This window comes from Sceloporus undulatus, chromosome 2 (genome assembly GCF_019175285.1).
Source record: "Sceloporus undulatus isolate JIND9_A2432 ecotype Alabama chromosome 2, SceUnd_v1.1, whole genome shotgun sequence".
Taxonomy (NCBI): domain Eukaryota; kingdom Metazoa; phylum Chordata; class Lepidosauria; order Squamata; family Phrynosomatidae; genus Sceloporus; species Sceloporus undulatus.
The window spans coordinates 302356366-302383868 of NC_056523.1; the positions used below are offsets into that span (position 1 = coordinate 302356366).

Here is a 27503-nt window from a genome sequence, read left to right on the forward strand (position 1 = left end):
AGGAAACAAGCTCAGGTTGATTCTTGACATAGAAGCATAGACTGCAATTCTGAACTCAACAGTTTGCTCTCCAGTCTTTGGGTTGTACTAGGTATTGACAACTACTATATTGATAGCCTTTAGGGCTGAAGGGCAGGGTAAAAATACCATAAATAAATAAAAGTAAATAAATAATGATTCTGATGTTATGAGTATAGGTATGTCAATGAGATATCTTAATAAGTAAAATATCTTACTCATAAAATATCTTATGGTTATGATTTATGGTGTGATTCTTTGCCATCTTTCACATAGATGGTATAAGTTTGCCCAGATTGTCAGAGAAACCACAGAAAAAAACCCTGTATGTGACAGTCACCAGCCTACACAGAAATGACTGTGTACTGTACAGCAATCAACATGGTCAGGATTTAGTTTTTTGGTACAGTGATGCTCTCCTTGTTCTTCCCAATAAACTTTTCCTGTTATTTCATAACACAGGTATGTCCTAAAAGCCTAATCCTAGGCACAGAAGCAGGTGCCCATAATCATGTCACTACACCTGAGTTTCTGCGAGTTAGATACACAGAATCATATGAATGGGATGCAAACCAAAGCCAGTTTTATATTATAAACTGCCTTGGGAAGACTTAAATTGTAACTAAGAAATGCATCTAATTAAATTAAATATTGGTTCTGGAGTTAAGAAAGTCATATTTAAAACAGGAGAGCCAGCATGGTGCAGTGGCTTGAATATTGAACTATGACACTGGAGACCACTTGAAACCCTGTTTCAGGCAAGCCACACTGTCTCAGCCTCAGAGGGAGTCAAAGGCAACTCTCTAAAAAAATCTTACCAAGAATCCTGTGAAAGGATTGTCAGAAGTGACTTAAAGGTGCAACAACAACAATTTAAAAAGAAAGAGTGATACATAAGCTCATGCAAATGTATGTTTCTCCCCCCCCCCCCCCCGTGCCTCCAATCTGCTTTCAAGAATCCCGCAATGCTCTGGAGCAGATTTGGGGGGTTTTCAGGGTGCTTTGAGGGGAAGGAAAATTCTATTCCACCAGTACTAGCTTTTCTGCTTGTAGGCCAACATATACTATTATGGTAAGTTATTTTGATATTTCAAATTACCGTAAACATTCAAATATACAAATAACAAGTTCTTGCTTTTTAAAAACAATTCCTGAGAGGTAAGCAAATTTCTGCATGTGTTTATAGAACAGATTGCCTATTACCACACAGAAAATATCTCAAGTAAATTCAGAGTACTGTATTGTTATTCTAAATCGGTCACATAAGTGATATAATTAAATGTCCTGAGTCATTCTGTAATGGTGGGTTTTGTCTATGGAAGGTAACTGCAGTATACTGAACATGCAGACAGTCAAAGTCAAAATTGCCAAGAAAAGATCAGTGCTCAGATAATAAGTAATACTTTTGTTTCCTATTAGGTTATTTTAAATTTGTAATTGCTTAGTGCCTTCTTCCTTTCCAACACTTACCACATCCTGTGTCTCCTGGAAACTTCTATGCACAGTTATTTGCAACTAACAGAAAGCTGAAATTTTATTCAACACAGTGGGTAGTTTTGTCTGGCACTTACTGCAATGAGCATGTAATGAGTGAGGCAATAATATAAAGTTAAAATACTTGGGGCACATGTGGTGGAAATATGCTGTCACTTTCTACACCTACTATATGCATGCTTTGAAATGTTTATTATAGTTATGGAACAATGCTCTAGGCCTAGTATTGCGGAGAGTAGGATTTCATTTCAGGATTCCTTTCTGGTGGTTCGCACATGCTACTAAGTGAGCATTCTCTCCCATTAATATCTTGTTCCCACTAATAACCTGATCACCAGTTTGATAGTATCTCTTAAAACCAACAGAGGAAGATAAGAGATGCTTCTGAGGAAGTAGGCTGAAGTCTATGAAAGCTCATGCTACCAAATTCTATCTTTCAGTTAGTCTGAAAGCTGCAGCAAGATCCCTTTGCATTTTGATTTTTCAGACTAACATGTCTATGTCTTTGAATTCTACCATATATTGAATAATGACTGCAGTAATAGATTGGGATTCTAAAAGATATTTATATTAGGTTATATTAGGAATACAATGAAAACTCTTTGTTCATGCTTGATAAAATGAATTTCCATATATTTAGAGACGTAAAAGAAAACAGCCAATTGTCATGTGATTTCCCCTCCCCCCATGCATTTGAGGATTTTCTGGCAACATCTGCACAAAAAACATTCTCTGTCTTTTTTACACTTTTTGTGCAAACATATATATTTTTTGCCAAAAGGTTCCTACATGTGAGAAATCATAAAACACACACACACACAAACACACACACTATCTCACCCAGCTGGGAGGTTTAAAAAACAACATCTTTCTTGCATGTGAAAATTCAAACAGTAAAGATCCACATCCTTTGTTTATATTTTGTTTTCAAAATACAGTATTTAAAAAGAGAAAGTGAAAAAAACCCAGAAGAAACTTTGCGTAAACATTTCCAGAGAGATATTGAAGCAATATGGAAGATTTCCTTCTATGAAACTCATTTTCATAGTTTCCTTGTCTGTACAGAACAGTAAAATCTACATAAAATCAACATAATTTCAGAAACCAAGGACAATGAATCATTCCAAAATTCTTCCACTTCCTCCTAGTTGCATCATCTGTCTCTCTGTGTCACACACTCACACACAGAGTTTATATATAAATTGCATATACAATTGCCTTACTGTGCATTCTAATTGCGTTCGCTCTATCTTGCACAATACTGTGACTAAATGTAAGTACTGAAATGAAAAATTATTAGACAGCTTTCTAAACATCCTCCCAATGAATCGCTTTCTTGTAAGGGACTTGAATTGTCGGAAGCACAAAACTATACAAACACAGTTACAAACACACCAGACTGTGGGAGGGAGCAGACCAAAGTACAACAAGTATTATTTGCAGAAACAAATACAATGACACCGATCAAGACAGAAATGGGTGCAGCCCAAAGTTAACATTAAATCTAATAGCTCAATGTCAGAATATCCCAAGATGTTCAACAAAACAAGAGGCTGTCCTGGAAGTGGCAGACTCTCCTTTGATAGTGTTTTTTAGAAGTGGCTGGATGGACATTGAGTGCTATAGCAGCAGACTTACTGTATCAACAGGAGGAAAGGCTGCCTGCTCTTTAGGACTGCTTTCACTTTTAGGATTCTGAACCTTGGGCAATCCACAGTAGCTAGCAGTCTTTCTTTTGCAGATATCTTTTCTCTTATAGCCAATGGCAGTAGACAGTATAGGCTACCCTTCAGCTTTGCAGTTCCAAGGCAGCATGACAGGGTCACTATAAGGCAAGTCACCCTACTTGAAGGCAGACAACAACAACAAATCTAAATACAGCTTAGTTCCTCAAGAGAAAAAGGAACAGATGTTTACTGGCTTTTGCACCAAAACAAAATGTAAAAATTCTGTATCCAAAATCCACAAAACAGTGATACTTTTATTGGCCTAAAGAAAATGTACAAAATACATACTGCAAGCTTTTGAAAGCCCACTGGCTTCTTGATCAGGCAAAGAGTTAAAAACCATACAGGAGGAGAAGAAATTATGATAATGTTATTCACAAGCCTTAATTTTTTAATTTTGTAGCTGTTCTCAGTTCATGAGACATGGAGGGACCTTCATGCAGGCAGGGCCCTCCTTCTTCTGGCTATGTGGGTATTTCAGGAATAAAATATATTTGCAAGGCAAAAAGAGATGTTCCTCTTGAGATCCAAATTGCCTCTATCCTTTGTAAAGCTACAAACTCCTCCGTTAGACAGAGAGCACTGAATTTATACAGAAACCCTCCATATTTTTGTAGTAGGAAACTTTTTTAGGTGTCATTTTGGTAAAACATGCCAAATGTAGTTAATTTTTTAGAAACTGTTTTACTTTGTTTTACATTTTGGTTGGTCCAATAAAGGTGTCACTATTTTGTGGATTTTGGATTCTCAACAACTGTTAATCTGTCCTTGATTTACTTATCGGATGACTTGCTTTGATCTTGGATAGCAGAGATTCGGGTAGGCTATCAAGAAATTCTCAGCAGAAGTGGTGAATCAGAGATTTGCAACCTTTCAGTTCTATAATGGCTGGGGAGAGGACAGGAGAACACAGGAGCAATTGCTCAATCAGCTGTGGCAGTATATGAACCCAAGATGTAAAGAGCAACATCCAGTACACAGTGTAACTACTTGGTTGTGAGGTGGAGAGAGCAGAGGTCCTCAAGCAACCTTGGAAGTGATACCTGGAACCCAGGTAAAGATCACTGGTGTTAGGACTATGTAGGTGCTACACTAGCCATCTTTTTGAAGTGAGTTAAAAAAAAGGGAACAGGCTATCACCATCTCATCCAAATCATCCTAGTGTCAAATAACTTTAGGGCTTCAAATTCTTTATCATCATCATCATCATCATCATCATCACCACCACCACCACCACCACCACCACCACCACCACATCACCTGGCATCATCACTACTGCCACATCTGTGTTCCAGTTTCCCATGGTAAATGATGCTCAGACTGGTTTACAGAAACATCAGAACAAATAACATGACCAAATCCGACAACATTATGAGGTTTTGGATTAACAGGGAGGATAAGGAGAATTCATCCAAACTAGAGGAAGTGCTTGGGAAAGGAAGTATACATGATCTTGCAGATTGTTGCCTGTGCCTTAAAGCTAAAGCTTACTTAGCATAAGGTCTGCACTGATCTTGGGAGGTAGACATCCATGAAAGTCTGAATTAAAACACATATTCCTTGACAGCTCTGTTTTTTATATCACAGTATTCCTCCCTCCTTCATATATCCTGCCTTTCGTTCTCTGAGCTGAAGGCAGTGTATCTGATTCCCCGCATCCACTTTATTCACATAATAATAACTGTGTGAGATAGATCAGACTGAAATGCCAGTATTGGTCCAATGTCACCCAGTGATCATTCGTCCAAATTTCTTTTCTGTTATTTTACACTAGTCTATTTATTTTACTTTGTATTTTGAGCTGTTATTGTATTGTGTTATTGTATTTTATTATTTAGTTATTACTTTATAGTTTCAAAGCCTCCCTTTAAATCACAAGACTTTTGGTGGGGGAACAAACTAGAAATCTAAAACAGAAATAGAATATCTTGTGATTCTCTTAACAATACAGTGGGCCCTCCATATTTACTTGGGTTAGGGGTGCAAGACTCTTGTGAAAGTGGAAAAACTGATTTATTTATTTATTTTTAAAAGGGGGGGGGGTAACCTGTGAGAACACCTCTCTAGAAATCTTTAGGTCCTCCAGCACAGGTCTATAGTCAACGTCTGTTAGAGGTTGACCACAGTGCTGTGCTGGGGGACCAACAATTTCCTAGAGACATCTTCTCTTGTAATCTCTATGTCCTCCAGCATGACCTCTGGCAGAGAGTTACACTAGAGCAGGCCTGCACAGAATATGGCACATGGGCCACTTGCAGCTCGCCAAAGGATTCTGGGTGGCCTGCAAGGACTTTAAGGCTTTCTCCCAGGAAAGAGCTGGGCTATGGAGGATGAGGATGAGTGAATACACACACTCCCAGCCTCCTCCATAGAGGAGCTTTCTCCTGGGAAAGAGCCGGGCTGCGGAGGAGGAGGATAGAATTAATATTAATAATATTTATTATTATTTATTATTAATTAATGATTACAATAGTTCATTCATTAATTATACCTTTACTTGGAAAGTTAGCTACTACAAACCTATCTGCATCCCAAAGAAGTTTAGCCAATTTTAATTTTATTCCCTACCTACAGCCAAGTTGTGAGATTCCTAGAGATTCCTAGATAGAGATTCCTAGACCGAATATATTAATCAAATCCACAAAAGTCAAAGACACAGTTTATTACTTAAGAGGACATTTAAACAAAGCTTCATAGCTACAACCTAGGCATCTTTTGAATTAGCTCTAAGTGAAGAACTTAGTGGAGAACTAAGTGAAGAATGCTTACCATTTGCCATCTTCATTTAAAAGCTGTTGAACTGTATATCCAAATTGCTCACTCGAGGGGCCAGAAAATACTTTTGCTCCTTGGAGCCCAACATTGTAGGCTTCACAGCAGTTCTGATAAATACCTGTTAAGAGGAAGTAATATCATAAAAATCAATTAAGAAGTTGATGCATTATTCCCTTTCTACATACCACTTCCACTCAGTATATGATTTATATGCCATGATAGTTTGAGTATATTCCACATTCCCACAGTGGCGCCACACAAGTATAACAGCTGCAGCTATATCAGAATTCAGCATCTCAGTTTCATTTTTAAAAAATTGTTTCTAATTCTTAGGATAGAGCAGAATGGTCTGAAAATTGTTGCCATACAATGGGGTCATGCTAGCTTAATATTGCCTCCACAAATTGCTGGCTGCTTTCTGAAATTTCAAATCAAATCTTTTCAGTCACCTGCTACTTAATTTTTTTTAAGCTGGTAGTGCCAAAAAAAAAGCAGTGCTGTCATTGTTTGCCTTCAAGTCATTTCTGACTTATGGTGATCCCAAGGCAAACCTATCATGGGGTTTTGTTGGCAAGATTTCTTTAGAGAGGGTTTGCCTTCCTCTGAGGCTGAGACAGTGTAGTACTGAATCTCCAGTTTTCATAGGTCATCTCCAGGTGGGAGACAAGTGTGCATCTTCAGATCTGTGCATTGTTCTGTTGTTGAATGGCAACAGATTAATATGTAAATCACTTCCTCTCAACCAACAGAATATATCCCCCACTCTCTTCCATGCCAGCATTCTCTGAAGATGCCAGCCAGTTGCTGGCAAAATATCAGGAATAGATTTCTAGAACACAGCCTCATAGCCTGAAAAACCCACCAAAAACTATGGATGCCAGCTGTGAAAACCTTTGATCTGGGAAGAGATGCTGTAGCTAAGATTTTCCCTTTAATTTCCAAACAGGAAAGTACATTATGTCTCTGTGTGTCCTTTACTAACAAGCTAGGAGCAGCAGTGGTTGCTGCTTAATGCATAACATTCAATGGCATTGGAAGGGGGTGTCCCTAGGTTTCAAGTTTGGGCCAGAAAATGTCAGGGCCTGGATCAGTCCTGAACTGTCAACCTTAGTGCCACCACAGGTGGCATCACTGGGAGCAATGGAGACTATTGGATGCCACATTGGAGAGTCCAGCTGTAAAATTTAAGTCACTTTCTTCTTGTTCTGTTTCAGCCTGTTGCTAAGAATTCAGTTTAGCCTTTCTATATAACTACTATTATTAATAGCAATGCTGGCACATACACACATGTAGAGTCTCCTTCCCTGGAGGTCTTTAAACAAAGGCTGGGTGGCCATCTGTTGGGGATGCTTTGATTGAGAGTTCCTGCATGGCAGGGGGTTGGACAGGATGGCCCTTGTGGTCTTTTCCAACTCTAAAATTCTATGATTCTATGTACACACACAAATATACTTATTAACCATTATTCAAAACACTTACAGGAAGTATAATAGCTAATAAATTAAAACATAGCAATAAAAGATGGCCTTTTCGAAACATTGCTAAGGAGTGAACTAATATATTGAATAAAGTTAAATATCTACAAAAATGACTTCCTGTGTCATGAATTGCTGGCCTGGAACTGTGTAGGAGGAAGAGTACAAACAGATGTAATAATTTAGGAATTTTACAAATACTCCTTTTTGCATCAGTCACAAGCATTTACGGACCTTCTACTGATGTTGTAGATACAAGGGCCTGATTACAGTAAAGGTCTTTAAAAACATCTGTGGAAACACCCCTTATGATCCTGTCCGGAACTGCAGGGGTCAAACCAGAAGCCCAGACAGCTACTTTTCACTCACTGTAAATACATCTGGTCTGTTTGTTTCTTTAGAAGGGGTGACTTTTAAGATGCACAGTACATGCACATAACACTCACAGTTTATGTGCCGATTAATTCAAGCTATGCTCAATGTCCAAAAATGAATTCATGAAAGTTAAAAAATAAGAAAGGAAAGAGGAAAAACTACTGCACCATTTAGTGTTGCCAAGGACAAAACAATTTCTGTTGTGGGAAATGGGGACCTTCTTAATCAGGACACAGACTATCTGCAGATAAAAACGCCTTGGGTTAATCAAGCATGTATGTGATTCCCAGACAAGTCAAGGCTGTGGTGTGTATAATAGTCTCGACTGAAGATGTAACTTACTCAACAAAGACTGACATAATGCTATTAGAAGTCATGACTGGCATTATGCTATTAGAAATCTTCAGCTATGAGTTTTTGCTAGGACTGGGAAGAGTTACCTTTACAGTTCAACAAATGGGCCAGTAGTATGGAGGCTTAAACAAGCCAAATGATGGCTTCTAACTGGTTTGTATTTGGCTAAAAACAACAACACCCTGGTTTGTTTGGCAGAATGGAATCTAAGAAACACAGTAAGAATCTAGATTTTAAAAACTACTCAGCCTGCCATTATAATACAGGTTGAGTCTCCCTCATCCAAAATGTCTGGGGTCCAGAAGTGTTTTAGATTTTGGATTTTTGGAGATTTTGGAATATTTGCATATACATAACAACACGTCTTGGAGATGGGACCCAAGTCTAAACATGAAATTCATTTATATTTGTAAATGCCTTGTGCACATTAGCCTGAAGCTCATTTTATACACAATATTTTTACTAATTTTGTGCATGAAACAAAGTTTGGGTACACTGAATAATCAGAAAGCAAGGTGTCATTTTAGCCACCCATGTGGACAATTTTGGATTTTGGAGTACTACAGATTTCAGATTTCTAGATAATAGATGCTCAACCTGTATGTACAAACCCAAGAATCCCTATACCTAATATTAATTAAATGCAGGTCCATAAATAAATTTTAAGATTTTTGCGTCATTAGAAGAGTATTCACTACACATAAATGACAAAACAAAGACCCAGTTACATTTTCTAAAATTAGTTACAACGACAGCAGATTTGTTCCTTGCAAACTGATTAAATAAAAGTACTGATTCAAAGATGTACTGTACTGTTCTCTGCAGATTATTTAGAATTCTGCTAATCTTTTTAATTTAATTGGCAAATATTTTGTGCTGTCATTCAAAAAGGCAAACTATGACCTTTTCCAGTTGGTACTTTTCAATTAAACTGCAGCAAGCAGGAAAACATATCCAGAATCTGTACTGAATATAGCAAGAATGGAATAGCTAAGTTTGCTTCCTACTATTTTTAGTGAATGAATGGCAAGGCCTCTCCTCCACCACCCTTTTGTTGTTGTTGTTGTTGTTAAGTTACATTCATAGAATGCCAACTCAGGGCAATTGCCTAGAGCAGACTACTAGCTATGATTTTTGATAGTACTATGAACAAGTTACAGTTATGTTCCTATAAGTGTTTTTCCAAGGACTTATACTTTCTATATAGTAATAGTGAAACAAGCTGTTGCAGGGGGAAGAGGTCACAAAACCAGAGATGTGGTGGAAGAGTATCCCAAAAGAGCACAGTTGTCTAACTAGAAACCTGAACAGATATACTCCACACTTGAAAACTGTTGGCAGATACATTTGTAAATGGCTACTGTAAGACTGTGGAGATTATCACATTAGAAATAATGCGACATATCCCCAACCGGATAGTTGCGTTTGGGGATATAAGTGGGCATTATCGCATGTAAAATTGCTGCCGCCGCCACTGACCAACTGGAACCCAGCTGCATCTCAGTTCCCAGCCACACTCAGCCAGCTGCTTTGCAAAAATGGTAAGCTCCTGTTTTTGTAAAGCAGCTGGCTGAGTGTGGCTGGGACTCAGGATGTCGTCGCCTGGTGGCAGGTGTGGCAATTTCACTACAATAATACCTGCTGTTAACCCAAAAAGTGACTGCATCCCATCAGGGATGTCACATTATTTAGAGTGTGATAAGCTCCTATAACTGTCAAATACAGGTTGAGTCACCCTTATACAAAATGCTTCAGATCAGAGGTGTTTTGAATTTCAGATTGGTTTGGATTTTTGAATACCTGTATTTGCATACATGTACATAATGAGGTATCTTGGAGATGGGATCCAAGTCTAAAAACAAAATTCATGTGTTCCATAGACACCTTGTACACATAGCCACAAGGTAAATGTTTTATACAATATTGGAAATAATTTTGTGTATGAAACAAAGTTTGTGTACACTGAGCCATCAAAAAGCAAAGGTGTCACTCTCTCAGCCACCCATGGTGGTTTGTTTTTTTTTGTTTTTTACTATTTTGGATTTCAGAATTCTGTTTAAGAGACTTAACCTGTCATATATTGCTGAAATGCAAAGTATACCAGTTTTTCGGGGGGGGGGGAGGGGTGATAATTGCTTGTAACATCTTGTATTAATGTATATATTTTTCATTTCATGACAAGCATGTAAGTTCAAGTAGGAAGCAGACTTCTATATAATAATAATAAATAATAAATTTTATTTATACAGTATACCGCTTTTCTAAAAGATCAAAGCAGTTTACACAGTTACAAATACATCATAAAAATAGATAAAAACCAGTAACACAATATACACTATACAAATCTAAAACAGACATTCAATAGGGTGAGGCAGAGAGTCTATGGGATCAAAATACATAACTTCATTTTCCAGAGGGGAAGGCTTGACAGAAGAGGATGGTTTTAGGACTCTTTTTAAATGTTTCCAGGGGGTGATAAGGCGGAGCTCCTCGGAAAGACTGTTCCAGATTTGTGGGGCCGCTACTGAGAAGGCCATCTGGGATGTAGCAACATATTTAGAAATTGGGATTTCCACCAAGTTCTGGATTATATGGGGAGATGCGGACCCTCAAGTAACTCAGGCCCAAGCCATGTAGGGCTTTATAGGTAATAACCAACACCTTGTATTGTGCTTGGAAGCGAATAGACAGCTAGTGCATATCTTTCAGAATAGGTGTTATATGGTGAAACCTGGATGCACCGGTGACCAATCTGGCTGCCATATTCTGTACTAGCTGAAACTTCCGGGCTTGGTACAAGGGTTGCCCCATGTAGAGTGCATTACAGAAATCTAAGCGAGATATATGCATTTTCTGCATTAATTAAAGCATGTTTATGCACACTTTTCAATTTTGTATATTTTTGGCCATTCACTACATTAAAATGTGTGCATGAATTCAGGCATGCTTTATAATTGGTTTTGTACTGTGCACATTTCTGAAGCAAAGTATATTATAGTTTTTTGTGGGTTTTTCGGGCTATGTGGCCATGTTCTAGCAGAGTTTCTTTCTGACGTTTCGCCAGCATCTGTGACTGGCATCTTCAGAGAATGTTTGCCTGGAAAGGACTTGGCTATATATATTGTGTGACCTGGAAAGGCAGGAGTGATTTGCATGTATATGTTTGTTGCTAATTGCAGTCCTCAGGGTGTGAGGGTCTACACAAGAGAATTGATGTCTACTTGATTACTGCTCATTGTCTGCTGGGAAACCCCTGACCCTGGGAGATTTCTCATTTGCATTTGTTGAGTCTTCATCTTGCTATTTTTCGGGACTGGTAGCCAAACCTTGTTTACTTTAAGGGTTTCCTTTTTTCCTGTTGAAATTGTCCAGGTGTTTGTGGATTTCCATGGCTTCCCTGTGCATCCTGACATAGCAGTGGTTGGCATGGTCCAGAACTTCATGGTCCAGTATTTTATGCCCAGGATGGTTTGTGGCATGTTCTGCTACTGCTGATTTTTCTGGCTGGCCCAGTCTGCAGTGCCTCTCATGTTCCTTGATTCTGGTTTGCACACTGCGTTTGGTGGTCCCTATGTAGTCTTGTCTGCAGCTTCATGGTATGCGGTAAACTCCTGCGGCTGTGAGAGGGTCTCTCTGGTCCTTGGCTGAGCGAAGCATTTGCTGGATTTTCTTCGTTGGTTTGTAAACCATTTGCATGTTGTGCTTCCTCACCACTTTGCCTATTCTGTCTGTTGCTTCAGTTCGTCTTCCAAGAAGTGTGGTTCACAGATGCATTTTGCTCTGTCTACCAGTGTTTTGACTGTGCTTCTTTTTTGTTCTGGGTGATGGTTGGAGTTCTTGTGCAGGTATCAGTCTGTATGTGTGGGTTTTTTGTATACTGTGTGACCCAAACCTTGGTTTGGTTTACGGATGACTAAGACATCCAAGAATGGCAGTGTTCCTTCCTTTTCTTTTTCCATAGTGAATTGGATGTTGGGGTGGATGTTGTTCAGATGGTTCAGGAACATAGTCAGATCTTCTTCTGCATGGCTCCAAATGGTGAAAGTGTCCACGTATTTCTACCATACATCAAAGGAGTCACAGACAGAATAGGCAAAGTGGTGAGGAGCCACATGTTTATACTTGGCAATGGAACAGGGAAAATTATCACAGGTACTCCTTGTGGAAGAATGCCTTTACGCTCTGGTAATGGCACAGAAACAATAATTCCTACAAGCCCCAAAGGGAAGTATTATACAAAAAAAAAAGCATAATTTTGCCACTGAAGATTCTGGGATCAATACAGAGAAATTATGGATGAATAAATTTAGGTAACTGAAGGCTGAACTAGACAAGCAGGAAAAAGCAGCTTTTCCCCATAATCAGTCAAACCCCCATTTCCTACATGCCTCATTCTGAAAATGAGCCAAATACGCATGGGCTAACTGCACAGTGCAGTATGAAGTCGTGCAACTGGGTAATTTTTTGTTGCCTCCCCATCATACATATGCACCATCACACAAATACATTACTGGCAACTACCAAGTATCTCCTGCATCTCCCTACATGCCACCCCATTGCATGGCTGCACCTTTGATTGGCCACACAGTCGCATGTGCAATGCTCTGCTTGTAAAAGGCATCAATGTGTGAGTGATATATGGCAAAGCACAATCATGGAGGCCCCCCTACATGCCCCCCTGTTGGAGTGTCTGGTTTGTGTATACTGTGATTAAATCCATTGGAGTTGTTGCACTTTCATTTTTTGCTTTGCCACAGCTCGCTCTCATGTTAGGTTGTTTATATCCATGGGGAAAGATACGCATCTTCTGCCTTGAGCAGAAATATCCTGGATTCTGTTTGCTCCAGTTTTTAGCCCTGGAGAGTGGCTTCAGTGCAGTTTCCGCCCACAGTGGAGGCATGCATCATTTAAACACTCTGTCTTTAAAGTGGTTGGTTGGAAACTGCTTTACTTGGCCCCTCTGTTCCAACTGATTAAAATCTGTGATTTCTACTCAGTCACAATTGTGACACTTGCCACAAACTTACCTTCCCCTCCCTCACCCTGCTTTTCTGAGCATCAGCTCTATGGGGAGAAGGCGGTCCATTCTGCCAACAAACAGAGCATGGGTAAATGAGGTTTCCCTGGGTTTTTTTTGGGGGGGGGGGGGGGGTGGTCAGGCCAAGCCAGTTTACTCAGTAGCTGAAAGAGAATAATGGCTCTATATATTTTTTTAGTTTTAAACGGTATTTTTTAAAAATATTTTAATATTTTGGATTCCTTCCAATCCAGCTATCAACATTAAAGACTTTACCAAATTAGATCTCTTCTGAAGAAAGAAATGTTTAAGTGAAATGTAAATGTCAATTCCAGAAATAACAATACAACCAAAAATGTCATATGTTTCTTGATGATAACTTTTTTAAAAAAAAAGTTTGTGTCACATGCATCTTCCTGTGGTCAAATGAGTGGCCTGATGCTGTTCTTGAAGCAGTGGCAACATCACCATCCAGAAGGTAACCCTAATTTATACAACTATACCTCTCCACAATATTTCTCTAATATATTTTGTAATGAAGCAAGCAAGCAAAGTGTTTTATTTTATAATATTACGGCTTATTAATAAATTTTAAAGATGAGTTGTGAGAACCACATGCACTGCTATGTCCACAAACCTAGACCATAAAAGTATTCAAAAACAAATTTGACCACAGATGCCTATGATAGTACTCTGTGACGTAAAATGAAAGGACACTCTCATGGGGTGAAGGGGTTGGTCCCCCCTCCCCCGTCATAGCAATATTTCCTAAGGGTTAATCTGCAAGCAAATTCAAAGCCAAAATGGGCAGGACCAGAACAAAAGATAGATGCAGTTTGCAGAATTGCACAGACTGCTGTCACTGTTTCTCTGCTGCCTCAAGTCATCATTCTTCTCTCTGTCTCCCCATCTCTCTCTCAGTACAAATACTATCGTTACCATCTATAAAAATCAGGTCTGCCAAAAAGAAGGTCCATGGTTGCATGAAACTAGGCTGATAGCTGTAGGTGGCCTTCCATGTTCTAGGCATGAGTCAAACGATTCACTTTTGGGGGGTAAATATGCATAGAATCAGACTGTAGGGGCACATGAGACTGAGACAAACTTTATCACAGTAGAAGTACATACATTAAGAAATACATTAAGAAAGATTAAGAAAGTGCTGCTTCTATTCCATAACATTTAAGTGGCTGTAGCACACAGCAAAAACATGATATGAGTTAAGAATTTGCTTTGATTTGCAGAACAAATACGGTTTTTGAAGTGGTCTGCCAAGATCACCAGCAATTTTCAATGGTCCATGAAAAAGGAAAAGTTTGAGTACTGCTGCCCTAAAACAATCAAACATATGCTGGTGGCAGGGATGGAGGAGCTTCATGAACAACTCTGATCGGAATGCAGCTTGTGTCCTGTCTGCATTTTAACATGGTAACCATGGAAACGGGGACAAGCCTGCACAGAGCCAAACAAAGGGAACTTTGAACTGAGTAAGCGAAAATGACAACAGTGAATTGTGAACGTTCGAGACTTTTAGGAGTGCTAACGGCTTGGTCTGGCCTTCTGAATAAAAATAAAAACAAACTCATACGTCCATCTCCCATCCCTCCCCTTCCACTGCACCACAATTAATTGCTTTGAATCACTTGGTTAATATTGCAGACATGAATTTGTATTTATATGTGTATGCAGCAATAAGAACTGAAGAAATCTGAAAGTAACTGCCTATATGCCAAGAAAATGCAGCATATAAAATATAGAGTACTTCCTCTCCTTTACATTTTCCCTGAATGAAATTTGTAAAACTTGTCCTATTGTCTCACTAATACAATGATCTCTTGCTTTGTCCTGATTATTTAGGGAGCTTCCACATGAAGCTTTTGTTTTGCAAAATCATTCCACCTCAAACACAGGATTTGATCAGGAACCAAATGTCATGAGCTTATAATGTAACTTTCCTACTTCTCATATAATTGTAGAGTTGAATTGACCCCAATGAAAAATAAGATATTTATTATTACAGCCGATGACCAGCAAGACCCCAAAGACTATCTAGTTCAACTCCCTGCAAATATACCACTAAACTAACCTAAGATGTATTTATTATTATTAACTTTATTTATAACCCCCCCCCAATAATTTTTCCCTAAAACTAGGACTCAAGGGATTTTAAATTCTTGCTTTAAAATGTGCAAGAAAAGAGAGTCCACCATGTTTATTGGGGGGGGGGGGAGAGACCATTCTGCTGTAAACAGTATCAGGAAGTTCTTCCCAATGTCTATTTAGAATCTCCTTTATTGTAATTTGATTCAATAGGTTCAAGTTCTACTTTTTCAAAGACTAAAACAGATCTCTTAAAGAGGAAAAGGTAGAACTGCTGTAGTGTCTTTTGAAGTATTCATCTGAGGTTCTTCATCAGTACGCTGATGACACACAAATATGTTTCTCTGTGTCTCCAACTGATGTAATGACTAAGGATGGTGTCTCTCCTCTGAATGCCTGCCTGGAGTCGGTAAAGGGCTGGATGAGTAGGGTTGCCATAAGTCAGGACCTCCAAACCGGGACAAATGTAGGACAAAATTTTAAAATGTAGGACACATTTTTTTAAATGTAGGACATGGAAAAATGGGTGATTTTTAAAAAATGTTAATATAAATGCAGAGGGGAACAGGCAGGGCGAAGGAGCCTCACTGAAGCTGCTCCTCGGGCCCGGTCAGGAGGGGAGGGGGCCAGGCGGGGAAGGAATCCTCCCCTCAGGGAGGCTTTTTTCCCCCGCCTGGGCTCCGTCCCTGCCAGCAGAGTCCAGGCGGGGAAAGAATCCTCGCTGAGGAGAGGCTTTCTTTCCCCGCCTGGGCTCCGTTCTCGGTGGCGGAGCCCAGGCAGGGAAAGAAGTCTGGCCTCGGCAAGGCTTCTTTCCCTCCCTCAGCTCCGGCGGAGCCAAAGAGGGGAGGGAAGCCCCCCGCCAAAGGAGAGAGGCCTACACAGGCCTCTCTTTCCCCCGCCACCGCTGTTGCAGACTTTGCAACAAAGCCCGGGGGCGGGGGAAATCCCGGGGGCGGGGGCAACCCGGGGCGGGACCGTGCGGATCCGGCCAAAACTGGGAAAGTCCCGCCCACAGGCAGGATATAGCAACCCTATGGATGAGGGAAAACAAACTCAGATTGAATCCAGAGAAAATGGAAGTACTCGTGATAGGTTCCCTATCCTGGACAGGGTCACACTTCCCCTAAAGGATGAAGTTCGCAGTTTAGGAGTACTTCTGGATTCGTCCCTGCAGTTGACATCTCAAGTAGATGTGACGGCCAGGAGTGCTTGGTACCAGCTTCGGCTGATACACCAACTGCGACCCTACCTGGGCCAAAGGGACCTTGAAACAGTGGTACACGCTTTAGTAACCTCTCACTTAGATTTCTGTAATGTGCTCTACATGGGGCTACCCTTGTACCAAGTCCAGAAGCTTCAGTTAGTACAAAATATGGCAGCGGTCACCGGTGCATCTAGGTTTGACCATATAATACAGGGGTAGGCAACCTGCGGCCCGCGGGCCGGATGCGGCCCGGCGAGGCCTTGGGACCGGCCCCAGCCCAGTCCTGCCGCCGATTGCCGCCGGGGCCTTTGGGGGGCAATTGTCTATAGAAGCCTCAGAAACATGCATTTATATTAACATTTTTTTAAAAAATCAGCAAATTTTTTCGCGTGTCCTCCATTTTTTAAAAAAAGTGTCTTCCATTTGAAAATTTTGTCCTACATTTGTCCTGGTTTATTTATATATTTAAATTTTTAAAAAATTATTTAATTATTTATTTTTTGGCTTCGGCCCCCCAGTTGTCTGAGGGACAGCAACCCGGCCCCTGGCTCAAAAAGATTGCCCCTGATATACTACCTAAGCTGAAAGCTCTGCACTGGCTGCATATTCGCTTCCGGGCACAATACAAGGTGTTGGTTATCACCTATAAAGCTACATGGCTTGGGCCTGAGTTACTGAAGGACTGCATCTCCCTATATAATCCGCCCTGCACACAGAACATCTGGAAAAACTTATGGAATATACGTCTCCTCTTCCCAAAGGGCCTTTACAATAACAGCCCCGCGGACTGGAACAGCCTTCCGGAGGAGCTCTGCCTCATGACCTCTTTGGAAACATTTTAAAAGAGATTGAAAACCGTACTCTTTTGCCAAGCGTTCCCCCCGAGGAGTGATGTCTACATGACCAATATGCCTGCCGACAGTGAATTCTGTCTTACCCCTGGATGTGGGATGCTGTTGGATTGTTGTATTTTATGACTTGTTTGTATAGATGACCATTTTGTGTTTTTATAGTGTATTTGTATTGCATTCTATGATTATGATTTTAGTAGTCTGTAACCCGCTTCGATCCTTTGGGAGAGGCGGGGAAACACAAATAATTATTATTATTATATTATTATTAGTTATAGACTTACACTGGCCATGAAGAGCAGAAAGCAGAATTCCAATAGCATAAACATACTCTTACGTGGTACTAGCACATGATGTCTGTTGTCCTCCTGCGGCTGCACATTCCAGTTGTTGTGAACACATCTTTTCATTGATGGGTAAAACCTGTCAATGTCTCCAAAATTGCACCTTTTCCATTAGTACCTTCTATGTGATAGGTCCCTTCTGCAGCAGTTCCAACATGCTGGTAGTTACCTACATCAGTGAGCATGATTCTCTCTCTCTTCTCCTTTCCTATTCCCAAACAGTCTATTTTTCTTTTCTTTTATATTTTTTAAAAATTCATTGCATTGCAATGGGTGAAAATAAAAATAATAGAAACTGAAAGCTGCTCTAGATAGATCATAGGGCAGGAAGGTGGGATTATGGAGGCCATGTGGAAGAGAGAGTGAAGGACCATAAATGAAATGGAATGCTCCCATAAAGCTTCTGCAATTGAATCTTGCTGGTGCATTTGTATCTGGCTAGTAACAAGCAGAATGCAGGGTCACAGATGTGGATTATTTTGATTACAAAGCTTTAAAGATAAGCTTCTAGGTGTCAAACAAATTTATTATAACATTAAGGGGTAACATTTACTACCTCAGACTGCCTTTTCTATGTTCTAGAAGTTTAGATGCAGAAGCAAATGGTCTTGTCAAAGGGCTAACTGATAAATCTCAAAGGAAAATCAATGTAAATCACTGCGTCTATAGTATAAATAATTTTGTAGAAGCACATAGTACAAGCATCAATTTTTCCTACAGCTACAACAGTCAGTGTATCTCTGCATATTTACATTCCATCTACTCTGTTTTGACAACACTAGTACCACTGTCACTCTAGTCCAAGTGTCTTTACAGTCTGAATTGGTGCTTTGTTTAAGCTGCAGTCACTTTCACCAAGAGAATAAGGAAAGATTAGACAAAAATGCAGATAGAACATTTTGGTCTGGATTTTAAAAAAAAGCCCCCCCCCCCATGTTCAGGGCTCTTTGCATGCCACAATTCTTCCAAAGGTTAATGTCTTGTATCTGATTCATTCCTCTAGTAGCACTACATTCCACATGTCTCCCATAGTTACTGCAAAAACAAGATGGAACTTCTCACAGGTAAATGCTTTTGTATGCCATTTATCCACAATAAACTCAGATGAAACAATAAGTTTATTTTTAACAAGCTGGAAGAACTGGTGGAAGAGAGATGTTATAACAAATGAGCGCTGCTCGTTCAGAAAATACGTGCAAAGGATTAACTTCTCAAAAATATGAGGTAGTTCATATTTCCACACTTCACACTCACGTGGGCCAAAGGTGAACAGAAAGGGTGAGCACTGACAGGCAGAGCTCGGAACATTACTTTTGGACCATATCTTCCAGCATTCTTCAGCCAGCATGGCCAGCAGCTATGCCAGCTGGCAGATTTGGGGACCTGGAATCCAAAGAGTAACTTTTCCAAGCTCTGACACAAGCCAGTGCCACTAAAATTATTAATAAATACAGGCAAGTGTGTATTTTAAATTCTAGAGTTAGGTTACGATGGTTCCTCAACTATACATGTATAGTTTGTTTTTTTTAAGAGGCCCCCATTAATGACATCATATGATCAAAGCAATAGTGAAAACCAGACATACATTTTAATATGCTTCAGCAACAGGAGTTGCCCAGAGACTTTTTGATCCTTCATCCAAACCCCTCCCCTTTATAGTGTGAATCCCTGGCTGTAATTGTTTTTCTAATGACCTAATCCAACTGTTAGTCCCAACTGCTGTAGATCCATTGAATCAATTGACTTATATACATGTTGACTAACATGCTAATTCAGTTGATGGATCCACACTATTGGGACTAACATTGGATTCAGACTTGTGTGTAGTAATATAAACCATGGTTGAGCTAATCAGGGTTCCCCACACAACCAGCATTTGAAACCAAGTTTATAGAGTAGGCTGGCCCAGCTCCATCAGGGCTAATAATAATAATAATATATAATATATAATAATTGTTTTATTATAATACCGCTATTCCAAAGATCATAGCGGTGAACAGCAGTAAGCTAATTAGCAAGTAAGCTAATTGCCCCCAACAGTCGGGGTACTCATTTTAGCGACCTCGGAAGGATGCAAGCCTGATCGAGCTTGGGCCCTTTTGCTGGTCTTGAACTCGCAACCTGTGGTTTCAAGTGAATGGCGCAGTACAGGCATTTAACCACGCGCCACCAGGGCTAGCCGAAGAAAGAGGCTCCTCCCTCCTTAACTGTCATCTTCGCCTATGAGTGAGAGAATAGCTGGCCCAGCTCCATCGGGGCTAGCCTGAAGAAAGAGACCCTCCCCATAACTGTCACCTCCGGCCTGTGAGGAGAGAAAGGCTGGCCCAACTCCATCAGGGCTAGCCTAAGAAGAAGAGCCCCCTCGGTCCATCTGCCGGGTCCAGGCCTCAGAAGGAGAGAAGAATGCTGGACATGATGCCCTCCCCCCTTCACCATTCCCTTCTCCTTTTGTGTCATGTTTTTAGATTGTAAGCCTGAGGGCAGGAACCCTCTATTATCCCCTTGTTGTAAGCCGCTGGATTCCAGTGATTGGGCGGCATATAAATAAATCCTATTATATTATTATTATATTATATTATTATTATTATGATTATTATTATTTGCTAGTTAATCTGAACACAGTTAACATTACTGTCTTTTAACAGTCCAATTCAATCAGAAATAGCACTCCACAAGCAGAGAGGAAGCATATGATGTAATGGCACCATCAGCAGCCTTCTACTCCCCACAACATAGAGCCTAAATAGAAAGGGGCCAATGGGGCATCAGCCACCCCAGACTGTGGAATGACCTGCTGGAGAGAATCAACAGCTAAGCATAGTCTGCATTTAAAACAGTATTAACGATCTCTCTCTTCTGGCAGACTTAGCCAGTCAGTTTTAAACTATGAATTAATATATTGTATAGTTTTAAATTTTAATGGGGGTTTTAATGTCCTAGTTTTTGTGTTTTAACTTATCTAACCGACTTTAAAAATGGGAGCCTGGTGTGCAATGTTGTTATACAGGTTCCGCAGCCACAATGTGTGAGTTCAATCCCGCAGGGTTGACTCAGCCTTCCATCCTTTCGTAGGTTGGTAAGAGGAGTATCCAGCTTGTTGGGGCAATTGACTAACACATTGGCGGGATACAGACCGCCAATTTGGGGCGTCTGGCCCCGCCCCTTTCCCCGGAGTATCGGGGCTTCACGGCTACACCGGCAGCCACTGAGGCCCCGATCCGCGCTTTTCGGGCTGCGGGGAAGCGCAAAAGGCCGTTCCCCGCAGCCAGAAAGGGGTGTCCTGGGGCTTCAAGCCCAAGGACACCCCGCGGCAGCGGGGAGCAGAGAAAGGGGCCACTTGGCCCCTTTCTCGTTGTCCCTGGGCGCCAGCCTTCAGACGGCTGCGCCCAGCGAATAAACCCGGAAGACCGAAATGGAGCTCTTTCCGGCTCCGTGTCCAGGGCGCACTAAGCGCCCTGGCGCGGAGCTAGTACTCATGGACCCGCCGCCCTCTAAAGGCAGCGCGGCCTGATGTACTCACGGCGGGCGGCCGGGCAGAAGGGCCGCCGCCGTTTAGTGCGTGTTTGCCACGCACTAGGGTTAGGGTTTCGTAACCCTAGTGCGTGGCGAACCCGCACTAAACTGCCGGTATGTAACCGGCCATGTAAACCGTGTAGAAGTTCACTAGAAGCGGTATAGAATGTAAAATGCTAATGCTCATCATCATCATCAATACAGTATTATTATTTATATATTATATTATTATTATTATTATATTATATATATGGTCCAAAACACACTGCAGAAATAATCAGTTTGATGCTGCGTTAACTGCCCTGGCTCAGTGCTAGGGAATCCTGGGAATTATAGTTTATTGTGGCACCAGATCTCTCTGAGAGAGGCAGCTAAATGTCTCACAAAACTAGAGCTCCAAGAATTCGCTAGCATTGAGACAGGACAGTTAAAGGGGTCTCAAACTGGATTATTTCTGCAGTGTGTTTTGGACCATCATCATCGTTAATATTATTATTATTAATCATCCAGTCCCGTGAACATTGTAGGATTTCCAGCCAAGGCTTCCCCAGCTGGCAGCTATTCAACATCTTTTTGAAGACATCCAGAGAAGGAGACTCCTCCACCACTCTAGGCAATTGGTTCCATTACCAAACAGCTCTCACCATCAAAAATTTCATTCTAATGTTCAATCAAAATCTACCCTCTTGTATTTTACACTTTTTATTGTGAAAATATTATTGACCAATCTTTGTGGATAATTCATATCTTTATTTGCTGACAATTTAATTTATAAAATTAAGAGTAGCAGAGCCTACATTTATGTAAAGATACTTCCTCCTAACCCTAGTTCTGAAGAAATTTGTGGTGATTGCTCAGTGACAAAGGGCATTGTTGTTGTGCATCTTCAAGTGGTTTCCAACTTAAGCCAACCTTAAGGCAAACATATCACAGGGTTTTCTTAGCAAGGTTTTTTTAGAGGGGGCTAAGAGAACGTGATTGTCCAAGATCATCCTGTACGTTTCCATGGCTGAGTGGGGATTTGAACCCTGGTCTCCAGAGTTGTAGTCCAGTGCTCAAACCACTACATCACACTGTCTTTATTAAAGATCACAGCTTACTTCAGAGACAAGCAAACAGGATAGTTGCCAGGTCTTCATATGACTGAGGAAAAGGGGATAAAACCTTGAATAGAAGCAACACTATTCCTGGCCAGAACAGTTAATAAAGGAATAATAAAGGTATGTTTTAGTTATATCTTTAAAAGAAAATGATATATTTGGACTAATTGGATTGTTACTTCCAACTAGAGCAGACCCACTGATCAATGGAAATATGCTAAATCCCACTAATTGAGTCACTGGTTCTACTCTAGCTGGGGTCAGGTGTAGTGGTTTGAGTGCTGGGCTAGGATTTCATACATCTGAGAATGCAAATCTTTGCTTTACCATGAGCATCCACTTACAGCCTCCATGGAAGGCAATGGCAAACCTCCTAAATATAAGTCTTGCCAATAAAAACCCAGATTAGATTTGCCTTAGAATAGTGATAAGTCAGAAACGACTTGAAGGAACATCACCACCACCTCTAGCTGGGACTAGCAATTTTATGTAGCTTTTTAAAAAATAGTTTGTGCACTACTTGTGTTTTGTACAAATATCATCTAGGGAGAGGTCCTTCAGTTCAACTTTATTCAGAAATTTTACTTATGCCAGCATGCAGGAAAGAAGAGCATGTTCTTCATTCTATATTTTATGGATGCCTCCACAGATAGATAAAACACTCTGTTTTTCATCTACAGTATAATTCATGAAGATTATAAAGAGAGCAGCAGTTGAGTGGGGCCAGGGAGACCATACATGCTCTTCCTTTTCACTTATTGGTGCATGTTTCTGAATAGGCTTTTGTGCGGTTCACTTTTCTGCTTGTTAAGAGGGTGCCATGATGGTCTGTGTCAGAAATCTTACAGCCAGCTATCAAGGGGGAAAAGCACTTTGAACAAGCTCAAAGGCACCTCCATATTAAATAAAAAGGGGAAAGGAAACAATCCATCCACAGATCAGATGAGTGGTTCAGAACATGAGCCCTGGAGTCCCTAGTTAAAAATTCATTTAAAAAACGAATATACTGGTTTTGCAGCACACATACACACACATTCACCTGTATATAACTGTCACTGCATGAAAGGGGGTTTACTACTGCATTAACATACTGTAGGTGTTAAGTCACTATAAATCTGCCATATGGAGTTTATTCTTTGTGTATTAGGCCTGGTACATACGGGCGGCAAAAAGCCGCTCCTCTTTGCTGCGCAGCTGTACAGCAGCAGCCACCATGCTGCTGCACACATGCGCACTAAAAAAGGAGCCCTCGAGGCAGCTCCTTTTTTACGGTGTCATAAGGGCTGCAACACAGCTCTATGATGTCACATCTGCTGAGAGGCGTCTGTACGCAGCACCACAGCTGCGCAGCTGTGGGCCCACTGTGTGGATGGACGTGCGCCCCTGTGACATCACTAGGGCTGGGCGCGTCTGGATGTCCAGCCCTATAGAACCCTAATATCGCTGCAACATGCCCGTCTGTACGGGGCCTGTGTTACATTTATAATCCCACTTTCCTTTCATTGAAGTCAGTGTGGCATATACAACTCTCTTCTCACTTTAACCTTGCCAAAACTCTTTAAGGTAAAGGTAGCTGAGGCAGGACAACTATACCTACTACAGGCGTACCTCAGTTAAAGCCTCTAACATTAAAAAGTATTTTTATGGGAGACTCAGTCAGCCTTCCCTTTTCTTGTCTTCTGTGTACTTGGAACTTTTTTGTAGCATCATCATTAGGAACGACAAGAGAAAAATAGACTTTCAGTACTGAGTAGTAGCAGCATGTCTCCAGTAATCAATGCAATAAAACTTGACATAGGAAAAAAAGGTATTCTATTCTAGGGTTGCATCCACCACAGAAATAATCTGCTTTGACACTACTTTAACAGCCCAGGTTCAATGTTATGGAATTCTGGGATCTGTAGTTTGTTGTGGCATCTGAGCTCTCTGATAGAGAAGAATAAATATCTCACAAAAGTATACATCTCAAAATTCCACAGCATTGAGCCATGGCAGTTAAAGTGGTGTCAAATTGTTGTCAAAATGGATTATTTCTGCAGTGTGTATGTAGCCTAGGAGATCTGCTTATATACAAATGGCAAGCAGAACAGATGTCACCATGATAGTAAGAAAAGAGGAAAGCAAATCAACTTGCCTCACCAGCTACCTTGGCATGTTGAAAAAAGCACAGACTTGCTATCAAAATGGAAATCCTAAGAAAAAGTGGAGGCTGTTGAGGGAATGGTGGTCTCCAGAATATTCAAAATGTTTTGCTTATTTATGCAAGGTTTCATTTCACATGTGCATAATGTTAAGTTTGAATAAAAAGTTTGCTGAAACATATTGAACTGTTTTTCTTCTTTATGGTCTAGCAATCTGTCCATTCTTTCCATATTACTTTTACCTCTGGTACCAAAGTTTCTGTTAAAGAAGTAACACCCAGGGACACATCTACAGTGGTCCCTACACATTCACTGGGGTTAGGTTGAAGGACCCCATGAATATGAAAAAAGTGAATAAAATACCACTATTCTTTTTACTTGAGAGAACACCTCTCTAGGAATTTCCAGGTCCTCTAGTGCAACTCTATGATCAACAAAGTTGATCATAGAATCATACTGGAGGACGTTCAAATGCCTAAAGAAGTGTTTTCTCTAGGTTCTGCAGCACAACTCTATGGTCAATTTCTGGCAGAGTTGCGCTGGAGGACCTAGAGATTCCTAGAGAGGACATATTAATCAAAACCATAAATAATTAAATACACAAAAGTCAAAGCTGCAAATGTGGAGGGCCAACTGTACTTTCATAACTGGCGTGTAGACGTATAATTCAATAATTTAACAGCTTCAGGTAGGCTAACTACAGAAAAGTGAAACATTATTATTTGAGGACTTCTGAGAAAAGAGGAAGATGTATGTTTTATTTTTAACTTTCCCAACTTTTTGCCAAGTTAAAATCATAGAATACAAAGTCACCCATAAACAAGTCTGATAAAAAAAATAAGATGAAGCAATTCAAATCCAATCAAGATCAAATAGAGCACAATGTTACCACAAGCAGAGACAAAACAGCTAGATGACCTCCCAAAGCCACTGCTAAAACACCTGAGAAGATAAAAAGGTCTCCAACTGGCCCCAGTAAAAGCATAGTGCCACACTGAAAAGACCTACTTTGTAACCACCTACTTTGCCTATTTGGCATGTGCACCTGAGAAATGGACTCTAGCAAACAAACATGGTATGTGGAAAGAAATATTGATATTAAGTTGTTATTATTAATTACATTTATACTATGCTTTCAAGGCAAGGGACATGGTTTCTCCTCCCTATTTTCTCTCTGCAATAACCCTGTAAGGAATTTATCACACTGGGATGAATCCCATGAAGAAACTAAAGTTAAACTGAAAATAATCTGCATTTGTGGGTTGTTTTCCAGATGATTTTTGGGGTTAACCCAAACGGAAAGTGGAAAAACACTGCATTTGTGGGATGTTTATCAGATGACGTTCATGTGAAAGAGAAATAACACAAAAATAACCCAAATGCAAAGTCATCAAAACCAGCACCTTTTTCTTTTTGCTAAATTCCAAAAGCACAAATTGGCTATTTGTTCAGGTTATTTTTGCGTTATTTCTCTTTCAGGCCAATGCAACTGACAAACACCACCTGGATTTTTAAATCCCATTTCTGCACAGGATTTCACCAATTTGCCCTTTGTGTGATAAACTCCTAAAGCAGGTTAATCTCAGAATGAGGTAGCAGGCAAGTTTCATGCCTGAATGAGGATCTGAATATGGGTCTTCAGTGAAGTACTTTCAGTCTATGGATCCTACCACTAAAGACACTATTTCCTATGCCACTCTTTAACAGGATTTCGTGTGGAAACAAAAAGAGGAATGATGTAATCAAGGCAGAAAGGGCCATCCCCAAAACCCCTAACTGAGCAACAGTGATGCCAGGATAAAAGTGTTATTGGAAAACTCCTATAATATTTTAACCAACCTGCTTAAATTTATAGACTTATTCCTTTTCTATATACACACATACACAGCCTGCTGTCAGCAGTACACTGAGCATCAAATGGGCTTCCTCAAGCTGGAGAGATCATTTCAGCCCCAAGTGGGTTTGCTTGGTTAACTTTCCTCGATCGATTGACCCTTCTCCCACAGAATGCCTCTCAAGGTCCATCACGATGAGAGAGAGCAGCTGTTGTCAGTATATTTACATGCATACATACACATGTCTGGCTGAAGGCTATGGAATTCTGGGAGTTGGAGTTTGTGGTGGTGCCACTCTAACGACCATTCCCAGAATCCCCATACAGCAGGGAGCCAGGGCACTTCAAGCACTGTCGACCCGGGTGCTCTGTGGCTTCTCCCCATCTGTCCCGCCTTACCTGAAGGGCTGAGCAGGAGCAGAGCCCCCAGCAGGAGCAGCAGCGCCTGCCTTCTTCCAGGGCTCATTTCTCCCGAAGGAAAGGCGCCCAAAGAAGCCCCCAAAGGCTCCAGGTGCAGCTCCAGCCTCAGAAGCCGAGGAAGGAAAGAGGGAGGCTCCGCCCAAGCTCCCTCGCTCGCCTTCCCGGGTGGGACAAGGAAGGTGCCCCAAGAAGGCAGCCCTCCCCAGCCCCTGCTTTGGCGCCTCAGCCTTCTTCCGTGCCCACAAGAGGACCTCCTTTGCCCTCAGCCAAAGGGGCTGCCCACACTTGCCACCCACAGCCACAAAAGCCACTTTGGGGCCACCTGAAATAAAGCAAGCTTCTCCCTCCGCCCTCCTGGCAGCGCCTCCTTTACTAAACTATCCCCTCCCTTCTTTTTTTTTTCTCTTTCCTTTTCTCCCTTCTTTCCCCCCCTTTCATTCTTTGTGTTTCCTTTTTTTACTATCCCCTTTTCTCCCTCCTCCCATTCTCTCTCCCCCTTTCTCTTCTTCCCTAGTTTTCTATTTCTCTCTTTTCCCTTCATTTTCCTTCTCATCCTCTCCTCTTTCTTTCTTTCTTTCCTTTCTTTTCCTTCTTTCTGTTCAGGAGTCCCAATCATCCAGTTCCCTGCTCAGGTCTTCCAAACACAGATCTTTTCTTTTCTTTCCAAGAGTCCCAATCATCTTAATGTTCTTAAACTCAGGTCTTATTTGATGGAATCAGGTCACACCAGAACTAGAGTGAAATCCATTACCATGACTTCA

General features: G+C 40.9%; 1 protein-coding gene across 5 annotated transcripts in view; it reads right to left on the bottom strand.

The window, feature by feature from the left end:
- ITGA2 (integrin subunit alpha 2) overlaps positions 1 to 27080 on the bottom strand; it is an 80383-nt gene extending 53303 nt beyond the window's left edge. For 4 of the 5 annotated variants that reach the window (XM_042451768.1, XM_042451767.1, XM_042451769.1 and 1 more), the window contains exons 1-2: positions 26722 to 27080; positions 6009 to 6132 (exon numbers count right to left, since the gene is read on the bottom strand). In XM_042451768.1, coding sequence (XP_042307702.1) covers positions 6009 to 6132; positions 26722 to 26788 — 191 coding nt within the window. In that variant the 5' untranslated portion in view covers positions 26789 to 27080. Of the gene's footprint in view, positions 1 to 2735; positions 2871 to 6008; positions 6133 to 26721 lie in introns of those variants that run through there. The other variant, XM_042451770.1, reaches the window with a different exon arrangement.
- Positions 27081 to 27503: the final 423 nt, after the last annotated feature.